Source organism: Stegodyphus dumicola, chromosome 6, assembly GCF_044657685.1.
Source record: "Stegodyphus dumicola isolate Sdum_Otavi_A_Nest chromosome 6, ASM4465768v1".
Taxonomy (NCBI): Eukaryota; Metazoa; Arthropoda; class Arachnida; order Araneae; family Eresidae; genus Stegodyphus; species Stegodyphus dumicola.
The window spans coordinates 38016685-38043351 of NC_140773.1; the positions used below are offsets into that span (position 1 = coordinate 38016685).

Below are 26667 nucleotides of genomic sequence, written 5' to 3' on the forward strand. Positions count from 1 at the left end.
CCTGCGGCCTATTAATTTCGATTTCGTCGCTGATATTTTTTCCCAATTGTGTAAGAGTCTGAAATGCTCGTGCTGGAGTTCTATTTTGCTTTGTGAAATATTGAAATTCGCCTTCTCTTGTGGTTTGTCATGGTCTGTTGTCTCCAGTTTCGATATTCTTCTCTTATCTTCAGTGGAACTTCGAAATCGGGAAGTTGATTGAGTTAAAATGCTGCTTGACGGAGGTTAGTGCTATAACTATGAAAAAGTCCGGTTCCTGAAAACAACGATGAAGATTTGGCTGTTATGTTTTCGACGTTTCGTGACTGGATCCGGGCAGCTCCCTGAGTCTCTCAAAGGTGGTACGCGGATTTCGTGAGTGACTTTATATTTTCATTGGTGTTTTATTTTGATAATTAATCTTTTTAAATTTGAAAATGTTTAATAGTAAAGCAAGAGCTGTCATGTTAAGTAGATAAAAATTGAATATTTTTACTAAATTTCTACCTGAGAAGGTATTTTTTTTTATTAATACCCTACTAAAAATGCCCCATAGAAACCAGTAAAACTTTTTATGGGTACCCATAAGATTTTATGGGTTTCTATTGACTTTTACTGGTTTCTGTTGGTCTCTGTGGGTTTTTTTACTGGTTTCAAAATGACCCATAGAAACCAGTAAAACTTTCTACTGGTACCTATAGAATTTTTGATGGTCTCTATTGACTTTTACTGGTTTCTATTGATCTCTGTGGGTTTTTCTTACTGGTATCAATTGACACCCATACAACCAACATTCAATGGCAGAACTTTGTACTGGTTTGTATAGGTTTATATTGACTTTTACTGGTTTTCGTACTGGTATCAATATAATAATAAATCTTTTGTTGGTTTATATGGGTTTGTGCTATTTTTTTATCTGACGTTAATATACTTCTTGTAAACAATAAAATTAACAGAATGAAAATATGATCTCTTTAAGACCACCAGAGTAACCTGGAAACGCAGGTGGTCGTTTTAGAGAGGGTTTTTACTAAATATGCTTATTTATTTGATTTAATTTTTTTTCGGAAACAATAACAGTAATCATATACACCACACACAACGAGGTCTCTCCAAGGCGACCAGCCGCAATTAAAAGTTCATCTTTGTAAGTGGTCGCCTTAGAGAGGTGATGCTCAATACCAATAGATACTCACGTTCTCAGATATACGTTTATCTTTTAGAGGTGGTCGTCTTAGTGAGATTGCATCTACGGAAGGAATCTCTCTAAGGCGACCAGACACACTTGCAGAATTTTCTTTGTGAATGGTCGCTTTACAGAGGGAATATTTAATACCAAAGTATACTTATGTTTTCAGAAATACTGGTTTCTTTCAGAGGCGATCGTCTTAGGGAGGTGGTTTTTGCTACGAGTTGGTTCTCTGAATATACACACACACATAAGCACTTACATTTCTGATATTACAAATAAACACCGATATCAACCAACATCTCTTTAACGCGAACAAGTTCATTCACAATCGCAAAACTTTTCTCCCTGTTAACGCTGACGTGAAAAAAAAATTCCCCCTCCCTCCCCGTGGCCTTCGAGATTAGATGGCCTGGTCAGCTGCAGAATCACGTGATTTTACGTCACGTAAGGCGTCTGAACTTTCACCCTTCGCACTGCATTGTGTGGACACTGCAAGCGAAGACTTCTTATTACGTTGATTGCGTGCTGTATATTTTTATTATTCCTGTGTTTTTTATTGCTAAATTTAAGTAATGTTGTTAAGGATATTTTCGTTTTTAAATTGAGATTACTAGTTAACTTATTTGTTAACAAGAATAACGATCGACGTCTACGTAGAGCTGTCTTCATCATGCCTGCACGATGTTGCGTTCCAGCATGCAAATCCAATTACGATGGCACTAATGAATATGTATCAGTATTCAAATTTCCAAAAGATACAGTAAAACGGGATTTATGGATCAAAAAAATTCCAAGGAAAAATTTTATTTCAAGTGTTCGCAGCGTTGTGTGTGAAAAACATTTCGAAAAGATGATATTATTCGCTATGATTATTTACCAACAAACGAAGGTACTTTTATTCAGATGTGTAGAGGGCATCCTAAATTAAATAACGATGCTTACCCATGCATTTTTTTCTGGTTGTCCAAAATACTTATCTGAAAGTCCAACCCCTCAGAGGATGAGCAGGGAGGAAAAAAGAGTTAAGATGGAGAAGCATATTTTTAATGAATTTTTGAGAAAGGACAAAATAGCATCATTTGAGGATTTTTCTTCTATGTTACCAAATAAATTAAATATTTCAGATACTTCAAATATTAATTTACATAAATCTGTTGCTGGTATTTATATTTTTTTGCTCAGTTTTCATCCATATCCTAAAATTGAGAAAAGTATCTTTGTATCGCTTCATATAGATATAGCAGTTTATCTAGGAGATAAAGTTGTTCCAGTTGAAAGTAAAGAAGAACCAGTAAGTTGAACAGCATTTTTTGCTGGTCCAAGTTACCGAGATATATGTACAAAACATTAACATGTTTGATGTTCATGAAACTTGTTTAATGTGTGGAATTCCCTTTTATAGCAGCTTAAAAAAAATAATGAGCACCATTTCAAATATTTGTTTAAACAATTATACTAAAGTTCTTCAAAATAATATGCATACAAAATTCGATGAAAGGAAACTTAAAATAGTCAAGAATACGTGATGAAAAGATATGAGTATGTAAATGACATATGACATTGTTTTATTTTTTAAAAATAGTGTACTAAATATGATGCAGTTCAAATATATTTTCAATAATGTATCTTTTACATTTAAATTTGTTAATCCCTTTGCTGTTTCCTTATTATTTGATAATACTTCATAATTTTTCAAAATAAATTATCAATTGCGATTAATTATTGCTTCAGTATACTAGTACAACTTGCACAGTATTTGCTAATTAGACAGAAATGATGGTTTGTTCTATGTATAGTTGTTTTGAGGTTTTCGTTGGCAAATTTATTGATTTTACGCTTTTGTGAAACATTATATGGATGGCTTTTATTTGTAAATATATTACTTATTGTGCATCTACATCTAACTAATAATGTAAATATTATTAAATGATGTAAATATTATTATAATTATTGCTATAGATAACATATAAATATGTGAAAATTATTCGTTTTCTGTAATGTTGCAGCAAAATTGTAATTTATTTAATTTACAAAGTTTTGAGATTTAAATTTTTACGTGGCTTTTCTGTTTATTTTATTAGATAGTAATTTAAATGAATTAAAAATACATTTGCATAATGTTTGGAAGCTCTAAAATATTTATAGTTTTAAGGAAAAAATATTTTTTATGTCTTTTAATTTGCTAAATTATATTTACTTTTGTTAGTGAATTATTTATATTTCTAAATCTTTTCATTCCTCTCCTTCTCAAACTAATTTTTATGTTAATAAATAACAGCTTTTTTATTTACTTATTTCAAAACTTTCTTTTTTGAGTGTATCCTAACAAATTATTACAATACAGTGTAAAAAAAATGCACAAGATATCTTAAAACATGGCATAGAAAATTTCGTGAATATTTCTTAAAAAATAATATTTATTAAGTTATTAATCTTAACTGCAAATGAATATACGACCTTTTATATACGTTTTCAAGTCTCTGAAAATTTAATTATTATGCATTATTAAAAACAAAACACTCTAAACATCGAACGAAACGCTCGCACTCAAATCTGAAGCAAAGAAAGTCACTGAAGGATCGGACGCCTTTCGTGACGTCACTCGTAGCTTACCAGGCCATGTTATCTCGAAGGCCACGCCCTCCCCCACTCTCAGAAGTTTCCCAAACAAGCAATATGGCGCCGCTCTAGTTATTGTTGTGTGATGGTGGTGTTATTTTCTTCGTAGTTGTAGTAATGCAGTATATTATTTACTAGGATTTACTGTATTACAAATTTTACTATGTTTTACTGTTTAGAAATTAGTAATAAATAATAAAATACCAGCACTGACTATGAATATACCACTAAAGCCATGCACGTGTTATCGTGTCTAATGTTTGAGAGAACGTTGCTAACTGACTAGTTGTGAAATGGAGTTTCTGAGCGTGAAATTGATTTTCCATCTTTACTTTTATCCTGAAAAACAATGTGCTTAAAGACTGAAAAGTGATAATTTCAGGCTTCAGTGTGCAGATGCAGAAATGTAGTTTTTGCATTCTACTGAAACTGTATTTTGGAAAATTTATTTTTTTGATTACAGTTTAGAAATACTTTTTTAAAGCTTGTTCATGTAGATGCTTTATCATTTGAATATTATGTACTAATAAATTTGAGCATACCTTACTTAAAAATGATCTTGCATGATTCAATTTTGAATTTTTCGACTAATGTGATGTGGCCAAGCAAAAAGAATGTTTTTTTATGTTTTAAAAAATGTACTAATTATATTTCGCGAGCAAAAAAGGTAAGTTTTATTAATGAAATAAACATTGAAGTATTTAATGTGTTTATTACTTATTGAATGGGGTAGACAAGACATACAAGCTTAAGGAATCTTTATTCCACTACTAAAATTATGTGAAAATTTAGATGATCATAGTAGCTTACATTGTTTTTCCTTTTTGGTCTATTTTTCTGTACAAGTATGATACTAGAACCACATTTTTACATTAAATATTTTGTGCTGTTTTGTTAAAACACATATAATCATTTTTATGCATACTTTAATTTTCATTATTATTAGTTTGATGAAGAAAATTTCAAATGTGTTTTTCATAAATTGCTTTTGAAATAGAAATAGATTTGTGAATAAGATTTATGTAATATTAAATGTACTAGTCTTGGGAGTATAAAAAGTGAATTATTTATTTGAAAAAAATTACATTAAGTTGAAACCTCATATAGTGGTTATTTTCTTAAATGACCACCTCTGATAATGGCACATTTGTCAGGACAATAATTAAATAACAGGACTTAAAAATCATTCATAGTTTTGTCAGGCTACAGGAAACTGGCATTATCTTGAATTGTGGAGTTGATTGTTTTAGGAACGTTTTACTGTATAATTAATTGACTTCGGTGTAGTAATTTTTACGTGGGTATGAATTTTGCAGATGTAATTGAAAGTTTTTACGAGACATTTAAAACTAAAGCTCTTCGGATCATGAGTCTTATAAGGGCACTGTTATAGCATTGCTTTCAAATATAGTTAGAGTAATATTTAAACATTATTTTCGGAAGCACTTCCACAGGGAATCCGGTTGTTCTCTGCGGATGAAAACCCATATAAATAAATCTTCTGTACAGCCTTATACAAATGCAGTTAAAATTACTGTCATTACAATTAAGCGAATATAGCCACATTTGTTTACAAAAAGTTATTATTGCTAAATACTGCGCTATATCAATTTCATTTAGCATTGTAATTTCAGAAAATGCTCGGCATGAGGTATTTTTATATTATATAATCTATTGTCAAAAACAATAGCTACCTTTTCAGTACTTTAAATTTTATTATTGAGAATTTTTATGGTTCAAAATAATATTTCTATGCATTATTTCAAATATTCTTTCTACAATAGAAATCTAAATAACTTGCACGTAAAACACTGACTCAAATTTATTCCAATAATGCATCGCTTTAATTAAATTTATGTTCCTTTGAGATGATATATGAAAAACCTTGTGTAATAATAAATTATTAATATATATAGGTAAATGGTATTTTTATATATTTTTTCGGGTAAAGTGCAGAATCGCCCACTTATTTATTTGGCACTTTGTACAAAAGTAAAAGGAATTGGATTTTTGTCAATTTTCTTTTGACTTTTTAAGTGAAAATAGGTTGATGTGTACATGAATAAAGTCAAAGGAGTGCACAATGGCATTTTTCTGCAATTCTGAGATGTTTTTTAAGTGAAAATAGGTCGATGTGTACATGGATACCAAGTATGTGCAATTCTTAAAAACACGCCAAGCAGTGGGCAATTCTACACTTTCCCCATTTTTCTATAGGAATTTAGTTTCATTAAATTAGTTATTTAGTATAATTACGTGTATATGAGTATATTCATACTTATTCACATAGATGGAATTTTTACATTACAAAAGTTGATCTTTTTTACATCAAGAACTACATATACTATAAATACCCATTATGTTATAGATTTTATTTATATAAAATCTGTGGAAGATTATATAGCACTAAAAGTGAGATACGGAATAAAACATTATACGCTATGAGATATTTTCTTAATTCCCGAACTGTGCATTGAGAATTGGTATTTGTTGAAACTTGTAAATTTTTTAAAATTCATTTTGTTACAATATAATTTATTGTATTTTGGGTACTATTAAGTTTATTATATGTTATCTTCATGTTTCATTTATCTTTTGAGAGATACAGGTAACATTCAAAGTATTGTAAAAAGGGGTCGACACAGTGTTTGTATATTATTATTTCTTCACTACATTATATTCTTGGATTCATCCTTTCTTCCACGCAAAACATCTATGTGTATGCATGTCATAATAAGCTGCAGGGTGTTACTATCATTGGTAAGCGAGCTTTAAGGGGATAGCAAGTATGCTAAATTTGAACTCTATGTTAAGTTTCTAATTTGCAAGTCCCGTATTCTTTTTGCTTGATTGTTAATAATGTTTCTCTTACTGAAAATTTGGGTTTCTTCTATTTTTTTTTTTTTTTTTTTAATTTTGGTTTAGTGCATTGTAGGTAACTTAAAATTTAAGCAGATGCTAGAAAGTACCATCCTTTGGCAATACATTTCTCATTAGGTATCAAATTGTTAAACAAGCTGATGTGATTAAATACAATTGTTTAATTTCCCAATTAAAGAACTGAAATACAAATATATGCAGTGAGGTACAGTACTATATGTATATATTTATAATGAAATCAATAATATATATACAGTCAAAGTAATGATTCGCAACCATCAAATGAAATGATATTATATATATATGTAATAGATTCTGTAGTCGAATACAAGCAGCTGAATCCATAATGAACAGCAAGAATTTTGATGGCTTAGAGATGTTGAAACTCCAATCCACAATGAATAAGAAATTTGGCAGTCGAGGTAGATTTAATTCAACTTTTCTTTCAGCAAATATGTTACAGCCACAAACAAGTTGGCACATTATTTATGCCTATTCAAAAAATTAACATTTTTGATAAATGTGTACAGTCAAAAGTCGTTAATCCGGACTCGTCGGGACTTCGGCGATTCCGGATTATAGATCATCAGTTTAAATCTCGTAAGATGGCATGCACAAATTCTAAAATTAAAAATATGAAACCGTATTTTAGGAAATAAAGAACAATTATGATCTAAAAGGTATCAAAATTTACAAAAAAAGAAGCTTAATATTTATTTGTTTACTTTATTATACATTTCTTTCAATGTAAGTTGTTTCGTTTTATGTGATAATACTTTCTCTTTAATTCTATAAACAGACATAACTTCTTGTTCAGTTAAAAAGCTCCGCTGTTCAAGTCCTGTAATTGCTGTGCTAAGAATACCGACTAACTTGTCAATCGAAATTTTTTCGTTTTCACTAACCTCTCTGTCACCTTCTTCATGTCTTTATCCATTTTTTGCAGCAATTCCACTTTTTGTTTGACAGACATCGAGACATACTTTCGTTTTGTAGATCCTTTGGGAGCTCCAGAATCGGAAATTGACATAATCGAAAGTTCAAGTTTACTTTTATAAAATTGCTCTTACAGTCTGCAAAAAATAATAAGCTGCATCCAATTCGAAGATTAAGGAATAACGCAAGCATCAACGTTAACTGAAGTAGATAATTGTATAATTTTAGTTTATACCGTCCGTTATACGTTAAACGCGCACGCGAAAACGTATTCTGCACTTGCGCACATGCATACGCGCGTGCGCGTAAAGGTCTTACGCGCACACGTAAACGCCTATGCGCATGTGTCAACGCGCCGCATGCGCAGAAAATTTTTAGCTTTGAGGTCCGGATTATGGGTGTCCGAATTAACGACTTTTGACTGTAGTAAGAAACAAGGAGCAGACAGACTGCAATCCAGCTAATACAAAGCGTAAAAAGCAAATGTGTTATGTTAAGGGTGAAATCTTAATTCAGACCGAGTTAATTTTGGTTCTCGATGCATTTTTACTCGTCTTTGATAGTTAATACTGCTGTAAAATTACTATTGGCTGTTTGAGTTTTAGTTCCTTTTACAACATCAAATTATGTAAGAGTCATATGACATGAATTAATCTCGAAGTGATGCATTGCAGAAAAATTACTGTTTTTAGAATAGAGAAGGAAAATTAATTTTATGCTGCTAATTTAATCTTTTGCTTATTCCTTATTTTTCTTACATATATGTACATATATCATTCGATGGTTGTGAATCATGACTTTGGTTATTATCTTTCTCTTCATTTTATTTTCAAAATTATATAAAGGTAGTTTAAAATTTTGTAAAGAGAATTTATACAAATATTTTGTAATATGCTTATAGATATTGACGTGCATTAAGGACAGGGGTTCGTAGGCTTCTAGATATTTAAAAATTTTTTAATTGCGTTGAATTTTATTTAAAATTACTTTACATGCTTTCTCAGCCATTTAGTTCTGTACATTTCAGTGCTAATTATGTACTTCTGCTGGTTTATGTTTTTATGTAAATTTGATTTACAGTTCTATTTTTGTGTATTGTTTTTTTATAGGGATTCTGTATATGAATACCCGTGGATATTTGGCCAATGGATATGCATATAAAGTTCTGATTTTTGGCTATGGGTTTTTACTGGGATTTTGTTTATAGTGCCTACAGTTCTACAGAGATTTGGCCTACTCGTAACCGTACAGTCGTACGCGTTTCCGTTTACAGGTTTTTTACGGGTATTTCGCCTACAGGTACCTATACAGCCGTGCAGGTTTCTTTCTATGTGTTTTTACGGGTATACGGCCTATGGGTACCCGTACAATCGTACGGGTTTCTTTTTATGGGTTTTTACAGGAATTTGGCCTACGGGTACCCGTACAAACGTACGGGTTTCTTTCTATGGGTTTTTACGGGGATTTGGCCTACGGGTACCCGTACAACCATACGGGTTTCTTTCTATGGGTTTTTACGGGGATTTGGCCTATGGTACCCGTACAGTTGTACGGGTTTCTGTCTGTGGGTTTTTACGGGGATTTGGCCTACGGGTACCCACAGAGCTGTACGGGTACCCGTAGGCCAATTCCCCGTAAAAAATTTTATGGGTTTCTACGGGGCATTTTTAGCAGGGTAGTCAGAAGTTAATTGAACCCATTTGGAGGAAGTGAAATTTTGTTTTAATGTTTAAGTGCTATGTTCAATATGATTTATTCTAAATTAGTTTTTTTTAATGAGTTTAATCTTCTTGAGTTCCTGTTTAAAATGATCACGAACTGTGACGTGTTTCACTATGATTTTTGTATTAATGGATTAATGTTAAATATGAGATTAATATGAAAAAAAACTATGAGTAACTTTTAAAGGATTTTTGTAGGGGTAGTCTGGCCAGCTATCTTAAATTATAATGTGTGGGAATTTTCAATAAATGTGTTTATTATCTTTAATAGTGTATGTTTCTTTTGTGTATTAATTGTGGTATACTGTAGGTCACCATTGTGATCCTTACGTTATTTTATTCGAACCTGGGTACTCATATTGCGGTAGTAGGAAAAGAAAAAAAAATCAGTTTTAAGAGTTGGTGACTATACGATCGGTTCATTAAATTTATTTTGATTTGATGAGTAGACTTCTTAATTGTAAGATTTGTTTCTTTCCCTGGTGTTTTGAAGAAATCTGTGTGGTATTTGAAATGTTAAGGGTTTAAGGCTATCTCTAGATTTTGTATTGAAATTTTATGTGTTTTCAGGTTGGAGATCTAAATTAGTTTTAATTTAGTGAGAGACAGCGTGTTAAAGATTTAGTTACGGAAATGTCATTTGCGAATTTTGTTTTTGTCAATTAATCTTAGTTTCTACCAAAACACCAGGGAGAATATCTTTCTTTGATGTTTCTTAGATTTAAAGGTTTTGATTATGTATGTACTGAGTTAGTTTTAGATTAGTGTTTTTTTTTTTTTTTTTTTTTTTTTTTTTTTGTCACGGTACCAAAAAGAAGAAGTCAGTTTTTTAAATTTAAAATTTATTTTTTTTTCTACGTAACAAGTGTAAAAATAACGTACATTCCATTCATTGATCCGGATATAAATTTCTATGTAAAGGTAGAAGTAACATTAATAGGTTATCCTCCTTCGCCTCCTTCGTCTGAGGATTTGACTGTTTTTCCATTTTTCTCCCAGTAGACTAAAATAATGTTTTTGTTTACCTGAAATAAGAAAACTTTATTTGCTTTAGGTTAATAAGATATCTATTGAAAATTGTAAACTTTTGGTTATTTCTGGAGAATTTGCGGCTATACAGGAGCTCGAAAATTTCTTTATGTGTAGATTTAAGGTGTGAAAAAAGAAAAAAAAGGATTGTATGCATGAATTTATTGTTTATCTGAATGCATATCAGGCGTCCTTTCGACACCTTTCCTCTTATCAAGATATCCCTCCGATACCTTCCTTTATCAATTTTCAAATTTTTCTACTGGTATTTTTATATCAATCTTATATTATCATTTTTGCCACTTTAGATATATCATGCATATATTTCATTTCTAAGGTTACGGCCATCGTTACCATCCTCATTTTTCTAGCATCGTCACTCAGGCCCTCGAGCGACCTCTTAAGTGGTGCGCTTTCTCGGCCAACGGGATACGAGATCTTAGGTCGACGGAGTTTTATGTCCGATGCGACCAAGTAGGAGCAAGCTCCTTCTCAGAATGTACGTGTAGCCATTCAACTGGCGCGATCCCGGAAACAAAAACTAATATATGTAACGCAGTCCCATTTGCTATACGGCCTGTCTTAGAGGTTTAACCACGGTAAAAATTCTCTGCTAATGTAACTCTTGTTTTACTAGTTTAGGACAGGATAAGGTTTTACGATGCAACAATAACGCTTAGTCGTTAGTAATTGTATTTTTTTACACTGGCTTCAATGTAAGTGTCAGTTTTAATCCTTGGTATTTAACCCAGCATAGGGAAAATATAAAGACTTATTAAGGACACCTCCTTAGTGGGATATCCGTTACTGATCGGGTAAGAGAAACGAAAACGTTGCTTTTGTCTAAGAAATGTCGATAAAAGATGCATCCCTCATCAGGAAAGATATTATCTTCCCATTCTGTAATAATGCTGTACTGTTACTTTTAATTAATCAAGAATGCCTATGTTATTAAATAAATAGGGAAAAAAACCTGGTCTGCGTTTTTCCATCGCGGAAGTTCGTCGACGTTACATTACTGTTACCATACCCATAGATTACCAAATACTTCACATATTTATATTTAGCGATCAATATCAGCAATATTATTATTTCTTGCTGTGGACAGTAGGCTAACAAGAGTATTCCACAGGCAGCAAGTAGCTCGATTATCTTAAACATTTTAATCTCACACTACGAAAACTATGGATTGATGTCCCTAATGTTAGTGGCGTTGGATTGTGCAACTAATATCCGGAACCTAAGCGTGCATTCATACTCACGCACATGCAAGATTTCAAACGAATTTACAAAGGAGCCTTACCCCAAAAAAAGACCTGCTTATTAGAAATTGAGTAAATAAATTAAAATATAATAAATACCAACATTTATTGCGAAACGTATCACTGAGTATCTAATTGTAGACTTTAAAATTAACACACTGAACCTTCAAACAATAAAAAACATGTGAGGGCAGCGAATATTCCATCCTACTTCACTGATAACTGTAAATGTTCCAGCAAAAACGGAAAGAAAACTAGTTCTGGTGGCGATTCTTCGAAACCTGGTACTGAAAGCTTAATTAGTAATTTTAAAGCTTCATAGAAACTCAAAATACTTGCTATGTAAAGTGCGGGGAAACAGCCAAAACATGTAAAAAGCACATTTCTAATTACAAATATCTCTAGCAGTAAATTTCGAAAACTAACACTTCATTTCAATTAAAACATAAACAGTTCAAAAAGGTAGAAAAAAGGAGTTGCCAATAATACGTCAAAAAAGTAGTATTCAATCCTAAGACAAACACGTCTATGATTTGAGGAGCGTCTTATAGATTATAGCAAAGCTTTTGCTATAATTTTGAAAGTTAGATTAAATATAATGTAATATAATAACATATTTTTGGTCGGGAGTGTATTTTAAAAATCATCCAAGGAGCATATTTGCAATATATTAGAACTTAGCTCATCCTCTGTGCTAAAAATCTACCAACAAACCTACAGATCTAGCGTGTTTTAATATATTTTCAATAATATTCTGTAAACAAGCATTATGCTCGTTCTCTAGAAATAGGAAAGAAGATCCATACATTTTAGGAAACTTACTTAAGCATGTGGGAGTTGGATGTGACCATGTTCCTGGTGTACGGCATATAGACTCGCTAAAACCTTGTAGACTGAAGCCATCCTTGCAGAAATATTTGATAACGCTTCCAAACTCTACATTCTCAGGTGCACGATAGAATCCATTTTGTGGTATAACTGGAAGCTCACAAGAATTTTCTGAAAGAAAATGAATCGCTGTTCTGTTATCTTGCTTAGAGTAAAAACGCGTCTAACTCTAGTAACACAGATCAGCTATTAACATACAAGCAGCTTAGAATAAGAACTGTTGTTAGTGCATATAATAGTTCAGCTATTAACAAAATGTTATTAGAAAAGTTACAAAATCCATTGTTGACTAAAAAACTGACAGATATTTTTTACTAACTATCTGATTTATCTCTTCTCTGTGCTGTGATGTTAAAGAGAAACGTAATGATAATCAAATTAAACATTTTAACCAAGTTAATGCACGATTCAAAGAAAACGAATTAACTAAATAGGCTAAAATTCCATAAGCGGAGTAAGTTGGTGCCAAACTATTTTGGCCTTCAAAATTTGGTGAATTTTTTAGGCGGCAATGAAAGCACTAAAATGTGATTTTTAAACGTCAACAGAATAGTAACTTTTAAGTTTTGCAGTAGTGAAACGCCGTTATTTTATGTAAACAGAATAGTAAAATGAGATGATAAAATTCTAGTTCTGAGTAAAACAAAGTCCAACAGCTTTGCAAGATGTACGCACTTATCAGATCAGAGCACTGCGAAGTCAGTTTTAAACGTAAACAGAATAGCAAATAATGCGTATTCAGCATCATAAAACTAACTAAAATATTCAAGTTACTATCCTCGTGGAATTCAACACACTAAACAACTTTCGTTCAAAGCTTTAAATATTCCACATCTTTCGATTGCCACATCCAAGAAACAAAACTAAAAAAAAAAAATAACTAAATAAAATTAAATGAAAACATTCATAAATTATAAACTTCATGTCATATGAAATCCAACATTCTCCCACCAACAACAGCTTAACCTTCTACAAATATTTATATAAATATAATATTAAACCTATATATATGTCATAATAAGAGCAAAACAAGGAAAAGCCGGAGCAGTGTCGATGCGTGCTTAGATCCATATTGAAGAAGAATTTTGATTGCGTAGTATTTAAAGAACTTGGCAGTCGAGGCGATTTTAATTCCATTTTTATTTCCAATTGACATATGTGGCCACAGATCACTTGGCACTCTAGTCGTGCCTTTCCACAGAAGATTTACATTTTAGATATTGTTGATATAGAAAGCAAGCCAGCGAAAATCCATCTTAGCAAAGTAGAGAGCAAAAGCTGAAGTGCGTAGTTATGCAAGATGGAGGCTCGCGAAGAGAAAAGTTTTGGTTTACAAGGACAGTTTCAGTTCCCAATGATTACGTCATCAGAGCTGCGCCGATCATAGAGTGATCTAGAAATGACGCAATGCAAAGAAGTTATTACGATTTTAGAATAGAGAGGAAGAATTAATGTTTATAGTTTATAATTTTGATTCATATATTTTTATCTTACATATTCCCCCCTTCAAAAAGAAAAAGGCGTAGCGACAGAGAAGCCTTTTTAAAGAAAAAGAGTTAAAGCACAAGCAAATTAAAAAAAATATAAATAAATAATAAAATTTTGATTCTGTAAAGTATTATTTATAAATATCATTTTTTTTTTTTTAAATAGATTCTTAATTTTTAGAGTCCTATTGAATTTTTCAACATTTCAGTCCAAAAGTCTTTTTGTTTGAGCGTTCACATAATCATAATTCATCAGGGAAGGTTCTTGTTATTACAGAATATCACAAAAACTTTTACATAATCATTTCTTATAATTAAATGTAATGCACATAAATATTTATGATACTTATTTCCATACTGATAAATTATAATTTAACATCATAAATAAAAGGATTAAGATTTTCAGAATTTATGGTTTCACCGTTATCATCTTTCATTTACAATTCCTGATTTTACCAAACTGGAAGCCTCGCAATACTTCTAAACAAACATATCCATCAATAGGGCTGTCCTCTTGAGCTAACCAGTGTGTTCTCTGCACTAGTGGCCCAGGGTGCCTAGGCAGTTACTTGAAAAGGACTCCGTTCCTTGCATTAAGGTAACTGGCCTTTGAGAACTGCACTAATACATTCCATAATAAAAAATATATAATAATAATAATATAAAAAATTTACATGCATTCATAAAATGAGAGCCTCCAACATTATCTTGCATGAAGAGGGTAAAAGGAACAACTGTACAGAGGTAATTACAGGCCTCTGTTGAAGGAACCAGTACACCCTCAGCATACTATACTTAACACAAAATAAGCCATAAATTTTAACATGCATTTACCATAATTTCATATTACTTATCTGTACTAATTTCACTTATTTTTAACATCTTTATTTTTAGAATAATTATAAAATTCGTATTCAAAATTCTCAACAAAATTTCAAAAACATAAAAACTTATCTTAATATCCTTCCCTATGAATAATTTAAATAGCTTAAAATTAATTACTTAATTTGCTCACACATAATTATGAAAAATTAGAAAAATTAATGAACAAGAATTTCAGATTTTCTCAAAACAACTTGCAGAAATTTTAACCAAAGTTGAAATGAAAACTATAGAATTCGCAGCACATTAAATAATTTAGTTCCTGAGCTAGGTTCACACGAATGTAATAATTTTTGAGCTGTTGAAAAAGCGGAAATGCAAATAATTTTCTGTCGCACATACTTGCAAACACTAACTCAGATCGATCTTGAACCCGCTGTAATGCTTAATTCCTAAACGGTAATTCACTGATGATTTCCTTTTCACTAGCATTCGAACTTCTCAATTTATCGAGCGATCACTTTCAATCTGTAAACACTACGCGTGATTTTTTTTTTTTTTTTTTTTTTTTTTTTGAAGCACTTGCACCACAGCAGAAGAATGATCTGTTATTTTTTAAACACTGAAAAAACAAATTTGATGATTCACTTCTTTCACATTATCTTGGATTTATCACAAAACGATGATTTGAAGAGCTGAACTAAATTTTCCATTGAAGTTTCAGGCTGCAGGAAACTATCCTACCGGCTTAATTGTCATAATAAGAGCAAAACAAGGAAAAGCCGGAGCAGTGTCGATGCGTGCTTAGATCCATATTGAAGAAGAATTTTGATTGCGTAGTATTTAAAGAACTTGGCAGTCGAGGCGATTTTAATTCCATTTTTATTTCCAATTGACATATGTGGCCACAGATCACTTGGCACTCTAGTCGTGCCTTTCCACAGAAGATTTACATTTTAGATATTGTTGAGATAGAAAGCAAGCCAGCGAAAATCCATCTTAGCAAAGTAGAGAGCAAAAGCTGAAGTGCGTAGTTATGCAAGATGGAGGCTCGCGAAGAGAAAAGTTTTGGTTTACAAGGACAGTTTCAGTTCCCAATGATTACGTCATCAGAGCTGCGCCGATCATTGAGTGATCTAGAAATGACGCAATGCAAAGAAGTTATTACGGTTTTAGAATAGAGAGGAAGGATTAATGTTTATAGTTTATAATTTTGATTCATATATTTTTATCTTACATATATAACAATAATATTAAACAGTAAAACTTTTAAAAACAAACACAGTATTTCAAAATTAAATTTTTAAAAAAATCTGGCTGCAATAAATTCGTGCTCTTACAGTTACCGAAATAAAGCTCTAGATTTGCCACAAGAAAACATACAGCCGGAAACCACAACCAAATTAAAATCGCACCAAATAAAAAACCCTCGCCAAGCTTGGCGCTCACCCCGATTATGGAATTTTAACCAACTAATATATTAAAGGAAAGTGTGAAACCTTCGTTTTATTAAAAAGACGAGAACTCAGAATTATAACCATAGCAAGCGTGCGATGTAATACTTTCCAAGATAAAAAAACTTGAATTTGAATTTTAAGGGTCATATCTTAGCTTGAAAAAAAAAAAAAAATAGAAACGCTGATTTATGTAAATGATCTGTAATGGAAGTTTGTCACGTTATTAGGATTTTAAGTTTTACTAACGTTTATTTTATTTTAAAACTTTGCTATCCTCTCTTATATTCCATTTCCGGTAGAATAAGCACGAAGAGCATTTTTATGTTAACAAGTTTGCAAACTGTGTAGGTATTTAACAAGTGGCTAGGAGCCAAGAGGAATAACAGCCTTCCTGCTACCCTGCGACGCGCGTGCTTTTCAGTTAATTCATGTCTGAACTTAGTTCCTGCTGATATACAAGACGTATTGTAGTATTTTCATTTCGCTCAGTACATACGTAGTGTCAAAAGGTCAATCTTCGCGTTAATAGTCTCTGTACGGAATTTAAGTTTAATTCTTGTTTAGTTATTAAGTTGATATTTCTTATTTTCTACGTTTTAGACCAAAAGTGTTGGTCTCTGTATCCCGAATTGCCGGGATTCTACATGACCGGGAGCGCTTGTACGCTGTAAGAAAAGTTAAAGTTAACCCTTCTTATTTGTGTTGTCTATTCCACGCACACATGAACATAGCTTGAGTAAGCTCTCTGTTCTCATTCAGGATTTCTAAATGTTTCCGCCGTACGCAATGCTCACATTGGAAATAATTGATTCTCTTGAAACCGTAATAGCCGAACTGGGCAAAGATCATGAATTTAAGAATATATACAATTATTTGATAGATCCCGAAAACTTTAGTCACCAAGATATTGTACCAATAAGGAATAGGGTGGCTCACTACGAACTGATAGATGGATTGTTATTTCATACTAAGACTACAAATAATAACCACGAGAGTTTAGGCCTGTTATCTCAGCTAGTCTTAGATTAAATATATTACAGGAGTTACACGATTCACCTATCTCAGGCCGTTTGGGGATCTGAAAAATTGTCCAAGCAGCATGCAAAGACATTATGCACTTTCCATTACAAAGGCGTACCGCGCAACCGCAACGATGGCGGCAGCAGTGCTCGCGGGCATAATGCCCCTTCACATTAAAGGGGAACGAGAGGCAGCGATTATACAAGTCACCTTATTAAGACAGTAGTCTTTTTACAGGCGGCAGCATTATATTCCTGCACACTTTGAAGAAAAAGAACAGTACAACTAGTTCATCCCGCAGAATATGGCAGAGGAGCGCATGCGCACACTGACTACATCGCCTGCAAAGAGGATAACTCAAAAGTATGCATTTATACAGATGGCTCGAGGCTTGGCAATCAGGTGGGGTGCAGATTCATCGCCAAGAGGAAAGGGAACCTGAAAGGAAACAACTCTGTTTTACAGGCAGAAGCAGCAGCCCTGAAACATGCGCTGTCTTATGCAGCCACTAAATTCCAAAAAGCCAAAATGCTTTTCGCATTTACACCCACAGCCAATCGGCCATCTTTGCAATAAAGAATCCTTATCACCCCAGCCCACTTATTGCAGAAATCCAATCCAAGCACTCCTGAGAGATAGATCGTCGGCATCTCCACTCCACATATCCTGGATTAAAGCTCATTTTGGGCACCAGGGAAATGAGGAGGCGGACTTACTTGCAAAGGAGGACGCGCAGAACATAGATGCGCAGCAAATAGAGGTGCTGCTTTCCAAAAGCAGCATTAAAGGAACAACGTGGAAAGATGCTCTAATCCACTGGCAAGAGGACTGGGATTCCATTCCACAGGGCAGACGCACGTACGAGTTCTTTCACAGAATGAGTACAGACAGGTTAATATCAGATCCGCATCGAACGCGCTTCGTAACTGGACACGGGCCATTTCCCAGTTACTTTTATGATAGGACCTAACAACTACCAACGTCTGTGTATGTGGAGATGTGGGCTAGCCTGATCATTATCTGACATCATGCCCATTTACACGAGACTTCCACCACGCTCTACCAACTACAAATACAGCAGCCTACAAAAGCAACCTTTAATACAGAGGGAAACACGACTAATGATGCAAAACCTCGAAGCGCTAGGCACCGAACTCTGCAGTGCGGAACACAGTCCCATCTAGTCTTAGGAGTCCTAACTCTTACATGGATATTAATATCTTTATACCAGTTAATGCAATGGCAATGCATAACTTTAATGCTCAATCTAATGGAATAGGGAAATGCATATTTTATCTTATTATTATGTAATGTATGTATACGTGCACTATTATTATTATTATGTATAACGATGTATATAGTTAGTTATAAGTTGAACAATTTGCACTGGTATATGTTTGTAGAGTTTAGAAAATTTTTACTATTATAAGTACTAATATATCCAGTGCACCTATAAATGTACCGAATGCACATTTTTTTATGTAACGTATGTGTTAATGTAATGTATGTGCGCCTGTATTATTTATGTATATAGTTATAAGCTGCATAATGTGCACTGGTACAGCTTTGCAATATGTCTTGTAGAGTTTAGCAAATTTTATTATAGTATGTATTAATATATCGAGTGCACTGTTAATGTATTATGTAATTATATTGATATATCAAATGCACCTTTCATGTTATGTATGTATCAATGTAATGGACGTGTGTACGTGTTATTAATGTATAATGTATATAGTTATAAGTTGCGTAATGCGTATTGGTATTGCTCTCCAAAATGTCTGTAGAGTTTAGGTACTTTTTTTATTGTATGTTTTAAATCGAGTGCACTATTAATGTATAGTGTATTAATATATCGAATGCACCTTTTTATGTTATCTGTGTATTAATGTATTGTATGTATGTAATATTAATGTATAATGTATATAGTTATAGGTTATACAATGCGCATTGATACCGCCCTGCAATGTCTGTAGAGTTCAGGAAATTTTATTATACCTATTAATTTATCGTTCATGCGTCGACTATTATAATAGTGCATTATTAATGTATAATGTAATACGAGGTATTACTATTGTGGTAATTCAACATAGTAACAGCACTTTTTGATGTAAGTATCTTTATATTGTATAATAAGCATTGTTATTGTAGGAATCCGCAATACCGCTGTTTTCCACCACATGCCCCTGTTTGCAATATTCTTTTTCTGGACAGTTGCGGGATTCGGACAATGCCCGAATAGTCAGTGAAAGCCGCCCGGGTGTCCGGACCCTGCTCTCACCTGTCCAACGCGTACGTGAAGCAGTCTATTTTCCTGAACTGCAAAAGTTAACAAGGACGTAAGTCCAGTCCTGCCCAAAATGCCAATTAGTTAATTATGTTAATTTCCTCCCGGTCTGGTTCTTAAATAGCATTAAGTCATAATTTCCAAATGAAATAATAGGGGTCGATTTACTGGGACCTTTTCCCAGTAAATCGACCGACGTAATCGTATAACGAGAAGATAACGACTTTTATTAAAGTCAGTTTAATAAAAGTCGGTATCTTCTCGTTATGGTCAACCACTTTAGTAAGAGGACGAAAATTGTTCTACTGAAAAAATGCCTCTGCAAAAATAGTTACTGACTCAATCCAAATAAATACATTTTAAAGTACGGGGCCTCCCTAAAAATGATTTCGGATAATGGTCCCCAATTTATTAGTAATATTTTCGAAGACATGTATGAGAAACTGGGCATACGTCATTTAAAAATTCCCCTATCGACCTCAGTCAAATATAGCGGAACGCGTTAATATAAACATAGTCAAAATTATTCGTAGTTACGTTAAGAACTAAGCTGGGATAACCATATCAATGAATTAACTTTCGCCCTTAGAACTGCCAAACACGACGCGACTGACAAGACACCTGCTGAGTTATTTTGGGGCATATAAATGATAACTCGGTTAGACAAGTTTTTTTAATGTTCAGAAAAGGGCCTCTGAATATAAGATGTCGGATGTACAGAAATTAATTGATGAAGCAAAAGAAAACCTGTGAAGTCTCAGAGAGGAAACAGAAGTTATATTTTGATAAAAAAAAAAAAAAAAAAAAAAAGACGGGAAGTAAGTTATAATACGGGGGATGAAATCCTAAAAACAAACATTCACTTTACTCAGCACCAGAACATAAAGTGGCTGAATTTTGTCCACGTTTCGAAGAGTCATTTTGTATTGAGAAAATAACCCAAGCAGTAGTGATTGTTAAGAGATAAGAATGGCGAGAAAATACGGCAAACATCGATCAAATTAAACCTTATTACAACCGAAATAAAATGAAAATATTTGAAAATCCTTTTGCAGGATTCCGCACGGCAGACATTTTCTCAATAAAAGCCACCGCAACAAGCGCCAGACCTATCTACAAGCACGAATAAAGGCCGAAAAGGAAGAGAAAACATGACGAAACTACGAATACTAGCAGTAAGAAGCGGGCAAATGGAAGTGGCCGGAGCCATACCGCCAGCGAAGAAGTGGAAAGGTGAACCGTCTGAAAGGATTTTATGAAGTAAGCATCCACGAATTTCACCAGAGGAATGCACTTCCAGACTCAAGGCAGAACGAGAATCCCGACCAGCGAGCGACCAGGACCCGGCAACAGTGGACCAAAGATGTGCCGAGGACTACCAAGCGACTTTCACAATAATCAAGGGAAAATGAAGGTTTTCAAAGGTCTCAAAAGGAAATGGTAAGACGAAGACCGTGATGTTCTTCCTCGATCCAGACGTCGATTGCACCAAACTGCTGTCTTAGCAATCTTTCAAGAATGGGCGGCAAGATGCATGGCCGAATATAAAATAATATAAGTAAAATCTTCTGTTAATTAGTTAATTTTCCGTTCTTTACTGCAAATTTCAAAAGTCAACGAGCTACTGTAGTATTACTTCTCGAAACGTATCTCAAATCGGTAGTTGAATTTCGAATTTATCATGAATACACTACCATACTTCTAAGTCCAGCTTTACTGTATATAACACTGAAGATCCATTTTATAATGCAACTGGGAAACTTACAGAAGCTCTATGAAAAAACTGGATCATTGATAAGTTACGCAATTCAGAATGAGAACTGATATTAAAAGAATAGTTTTGCAAATACGTCGAACTAGTTTTGCAAATACGTCAGAGTTGCAGGTGTTTTGGGAAAAATCATAAATACCTTTACAGACTTCTCTGCTGACAATTAGTTATGAAAAATTTAACTTAAACAGACAGAAAACATTTAAGCTCAAATTTTAAACATTCAATTAGTATGTAAGTTTCAGCACCTAAGTTAATTTTCATGTAAGGTCATTTTACAATAAAAGCGAAACAGATAAATATTTTTCAACAAGATTTATTTTCTGATTTCTAGTACAATTTTCAATTTTTATACACAATTTTTTTACCAGTATAAAATTTTATCGTATCGAAAAATAATATTTTCAGTACCCTCCTAAGAGAAGTCCCGCCAGTGATAATACCCAGCAACTCACAATCATTTTTCACTTCTCCATCAGTGATTTTTAATTCCTCCATGCCATTTGATCAGATCGGTTTTGGGTGACTTTGTTTCTCAACTGTCAGCGCCAAATCGTCAGTGCTTACAAATATGTATATTACCTATCATGTGTTCACATACTTATACATCACCAAATACTTTACGTATTTCGCGATGAATATCAGCAGCAACTTGGGGTTGACGAACCAATGTCACATTGATGCAGGATAACAAATATATTTAACAGGCAGCGAGTAGCTGGATTTTCTTAAACATTTTAATCTTATACTACGAAGCATACGGTTTTATGCCAGGATTGTAAGTGGCGTTGGACTGCTCAAGGAATATTGCTAGCTTACGCACGGGCTCATGCTCTCGCACGTGCGAGATTTCAAGCGAATTAATAAACGGGGCTTACCTGAAATATAACTTGCTTATTATATGTTCCAATCCATTTTTACTGATATTTGTTAAACGTTCCAGGAAATGCGGAAAAAAAACTTGTTCTAGTGGCAGTTCTTCAATGATTGGTGCTGAAAACTTTGTCTTAATCAGTAACCATAAAGCTTCATAGAAACTGAATATAATATTTGATATGTGGAATACGGGCAACAGCCCACAATGCGCAAAAAACCGTATTTGTTATCAAAAACATCTTTCCCAGCAGCTTTCAAAACCTAAGATTTGAATTCAGTTAAAAGATAAACATACCATTTTCTAGCAAAAGGAGTAACCAATAACACATCCAAAAAAAAAAAAGTTCAATCCTAAGGCAAGTAAGCATGTCTAAGGTCTGTGCAGCGTCTTGTAGATTTTAGCCATGTTTTCCGTAGCTTAATTTTGTGAATTAAACTTCGGTAATCTCTATTATATATAATATAATATAATAATATTTTACCATCGGGAATGAATTTTAATTATCTTTCATGATGCATATTTTCAGTATAATAGAACGTAGCGCGTCTTCTGTGCTAATAACTTAGCAATAAACCTACAGACCTACAGCTCCAGTGTCTTTTAATATACACTCTTAGACTAAAAAAAAAAAAAAAAAAAACCTGCGCACCACAACGCACCGAGAAGATATAAAGCAAATTGGACACAAATTGATATGCATACAGGTTTCGGAGGAAATTGATATGCATACAGGTTTCGGAGGAAAATGCAAAGTTTTACGTTTTGGCTGCCAACGAATGAACGGTTGTCGCTACAGTGCATTTAATCTGCGCAACTGGCAGGATATTTAAGAGGAGAAATTACGATTCCATGCCATAAATTCTTCACAAATTTCATTGCGTGTACTCTGGTAGACAGTAACTATGCGTCGCATACAGGTGCGCGAACGATATGCGCAAATGTCAGAATTTGGGAGAGGTCGTGTAGTTGGGCCAAAGAAGCCGGTTGGTCTTATCGGCGAATATCTCGACATTTGAGCAGGAGCGATGCCACTATTAGACAATATTGGCAGGAATGCGTGAACCATGGCCGCACACAGTGTCAAGAAGGAAGCGGCAGGCCTAGAGAAACGACAGAACGTGAAGACCGAGCAATCGCCAGAGCGACATTCACAGCCTCAGATGCATCATTATCATCCATTGTACGTGCAACTAGTGCTTCAGTGACCGCAAGGACCATTCATAGATGGCTCACAGAAAGGGGGCTGAGGTCACGGCGCCCCTTGCGCCGACTACCATTGACCTCTGTATAAAGTCCAGCCCGTTTGCAATGGTGTCGGGCTCATTCGCACCGGAATGTCACTGACTGGAGTAGAATAGTCTTCAGTGATGAGTCCCGCTTTGAACTGAGCCCCGATGACCAGCAAAGGCGAGTCTGGAGACGCCCAGGACAGGGGTGTGATACCAACCTGACTGTCTTCCGGTAGACAGGCCGACAACCAGGAATGATGGTCTGGGCTGCCATCTCATTTCATAGTAGGACCCCTTTGGTTGTCATCCGTCGCCACCTTACAGCACAGCGGTACGCCGACGAAGTTCTAAGGTCCGTTGTGTTGCCCTTCATGTCACGCCACCCTGGGCTTACATTTCAGCAAGATAATGCCCGCCCCACCCTGCGCATGTTTCTACTGCTTGCCGAAGGCCAGCAAGGTGACCGGATCTCTCTCCTATTGAGCCCGCCCCACCCTGCGCATGTTTCTACTGCTTGCCGAAGGCCAGCAAGGTCACCGGATCTCTCTCCTATTGAGCACGTTTGGAGCATTATGGGCAGGGCCCTCCAACCAGCTCGGGATGTTGACGATCTAATGCCCCATTTGGTAAGAAATGGGCACGATATCCCTCAGAAGAACATCCGCAACTTCTATTAATCGATGCCTAGCCGAATAACTGCTTGCATAAGGGCCAGAGGTGGACAAACGCGTTACTGACTTTTTCACTTTGTGAAGCTGTATCACTTCAACAAATCATCCAATTTTTCTCAAAATGTAATCATTTGTTTTTCTGTACATATACATCACTTCTACCAATTTTCGTCCCATTCGGATAACTCCTTCTTCGTGCGTCTTTTTTTTTTTTTTTTGTCTGAGTGTATTTTCAATAATGTTCTCAAAACTACCATTATGCCCGTTCTTTGGAAATAGGAAAGAAAATCCATACATTTTAGGAAACTTACTTAAACATGCGGGAGTTGGGTGTGACCATGCTCCCGTTGTACGGCAAACAGACTCAGTAGAACCTTGTAGTCTGAAGCCATCCTTGCAAGAATATTTGATAATGCTTCCAAACATTACTTTTACAGGTGCACGATAGAGTCCATTTTGTGGTATAAGTGGAAGTTCACACGAATTTTCTGAAGGAAAATTAATCGCAGTTCAGTTATCTTGCTTAGGGTAAAAACGCGTCTTACTATAGAAACATAGATAGGTTATTAATAGCCGTATAGTAAGCATAAAATAAGAACTGTTGTACGTACCACATCCTCTGTGCTAATAACTTAGCAGTAAACTTACAGCGCCAGTGTTATTTAATAATATTTTCAATAATGTTCTCTAAACCGCCATTACCTCCGCTCTTTGGAAACAGGAAAGAAAATCGCTACATTTTAGGAAACTTACTTAAACATGCAGGAGTTGGGTGTGACCATGTTCCCGTTGTACGGCATACAGACTCCGTAGAACCTTGTAGTCTGAAGCCATCCTTGCAGGAATATTTGATAATCTTGCTATTTATCAAATATTTTGTTGTTATCAAATAAAGTAGAGTTTGGAATTTGATAAATTCCAAACTTAAACGCGTCTTAAAACGCGTCTTACTATAGAAATATAGATAAATTATTAATAACCTTATAGCATGAAATAAGAACTGGTGGTTGTATAGATAACAGTTCAGCTGTTAACAATATGTTATAAGAAAAATTACAAATCCAATGCTCACTAAGAAAAAGGATGGGACCTTTACCAAATATCTGATTTATCTCTGCTCAGTCCTGTGATGGTAAAAAGAAACTTAATGAAAACAAAATGGAAAATTTTAACCAAATTATTACACGATTCACAGGAAATTAATATAAATTTTAATGGTTAATCACCAATATATTAATGAAATAAAGTCTGAAAACGTCGTCTTTTTAAAAATATTAGAACCCACAATTATAATCCTCACGAAAGCATACAGTGTAACACGTTCTAAGATAACAAATTTAAATTTGAACTTTAAGCGTCATATTTTAATTTGAAACAAAATTAAGCAAAATAATGACTTATATTGCACCATTTCACTTGCGAAGCAGCAAAACATCAGTTTTTTAAATAATCGATTTTGGATAAATATTGATTTTTGTTTTCAAATAAGATCATATTATTAGAATAGCGATTTTAAATATCAATTCTATTGTACACCGCTTAGATTCATAGCAAGTACTATAGAGAAGAAAAATGTGTCTTTTGTGCAGTACGTGGCAGCGGAAATGGACGAGTATGAAGATTTGCTTGTACAATTATGCTAATTAAAAGGGCTGCTCGTGATAAAGAATTTATGTACGCGTTACTCAAATTTATATCAGTGTTTCACTTGTGATCCTCGGCATATAGTCAGGGGACCACAAGTGGTCTTCGAAGCCTTGTGGTCCGTATAGATTTCTATAAAGCTGAAATTCTTAACGTTTAGAAATTGCCGCCATCTATGAGTTTTTCTCCCAAGACTGACATTTTATGAAATTATTAAGCGGTTATTCTGTCTGCAGTGATGCTATATAATTATACTAGATTTCCTGCTCTACGCTTAATAAAAACAACAATAAAAAAAATTCAAAGCGCTATGATTAGGATGCTTCTCACCATCGTTTCTCTGCGCATTTGGCCCCTCAATATCCGTTACCAACGAAAATGAAGAATAATGAACTGCACAACTATGCTTAAAAATTAGTTTCAGTCGGTTTCTACGTCTCTGTGTAAAAAAGGATTTTCGACACCAACTTAAGTAACAACAAACTATATAAACATCTGGCCTGCAGATCGAAAATTCTGCATTTTATAGTCTTTGTGCCAATTAAAATGTGTTAAGTGCTCTGGAAGCAACCATCTTTCCAAGATGATCATTTTGGAAAGTAACCAGTGTTTCTGAGTGAGTAAATGAACATCTTTAACAGCAACCTCTCGAAGGCGACCATTTTCATAAAAGAGCAGAATCATTCCGAACCGTATGATATCCTCTTACAGATATTTCGTTGTACTTAAAATACAATTGCACACTCACTATGTTTCACAGAATTCGGAGCATATGAGACACGTAAAAGCCATAATTTAGCGATTTTTTTATCATTCTATGTTTTAGATGCTTTATTTTCACCATGATAAACGATAACGCACGAGGATATTTTGAAATTGAAACATTTTGTCAAAAC

At 34.0% G+C, this 26667-nt stretch overlaps 1 protein-coding gene across 2 annotated transcripts in view; it reads right to left on the reverse strand.

The window, feature by feature from the left end:
• LOC118202761 (complement component receptor 1-like protein) overlaps nt 1-26667 on the reverse strand; it is a 102580-nt gene that overhangs the window by 17590 nt on the left and 58323 nt on the right. Inside the window, exon 8 of one of the 2 annotated variants that reach the window (XM_035374957.2) lies at nt 12441-12617. The exons of the other annotated variant lie outside the window; for it this stretch is intronic. Within the exon in view, the coding sequence (XP_035230848.1) occupies nt 12441-12617 (177 nt within the window). The remainder of the gene's footprint in view (nt 1-12440; nt 12618-26667) is intronic. 2 annotated transcript variants of the gene reach the window in all.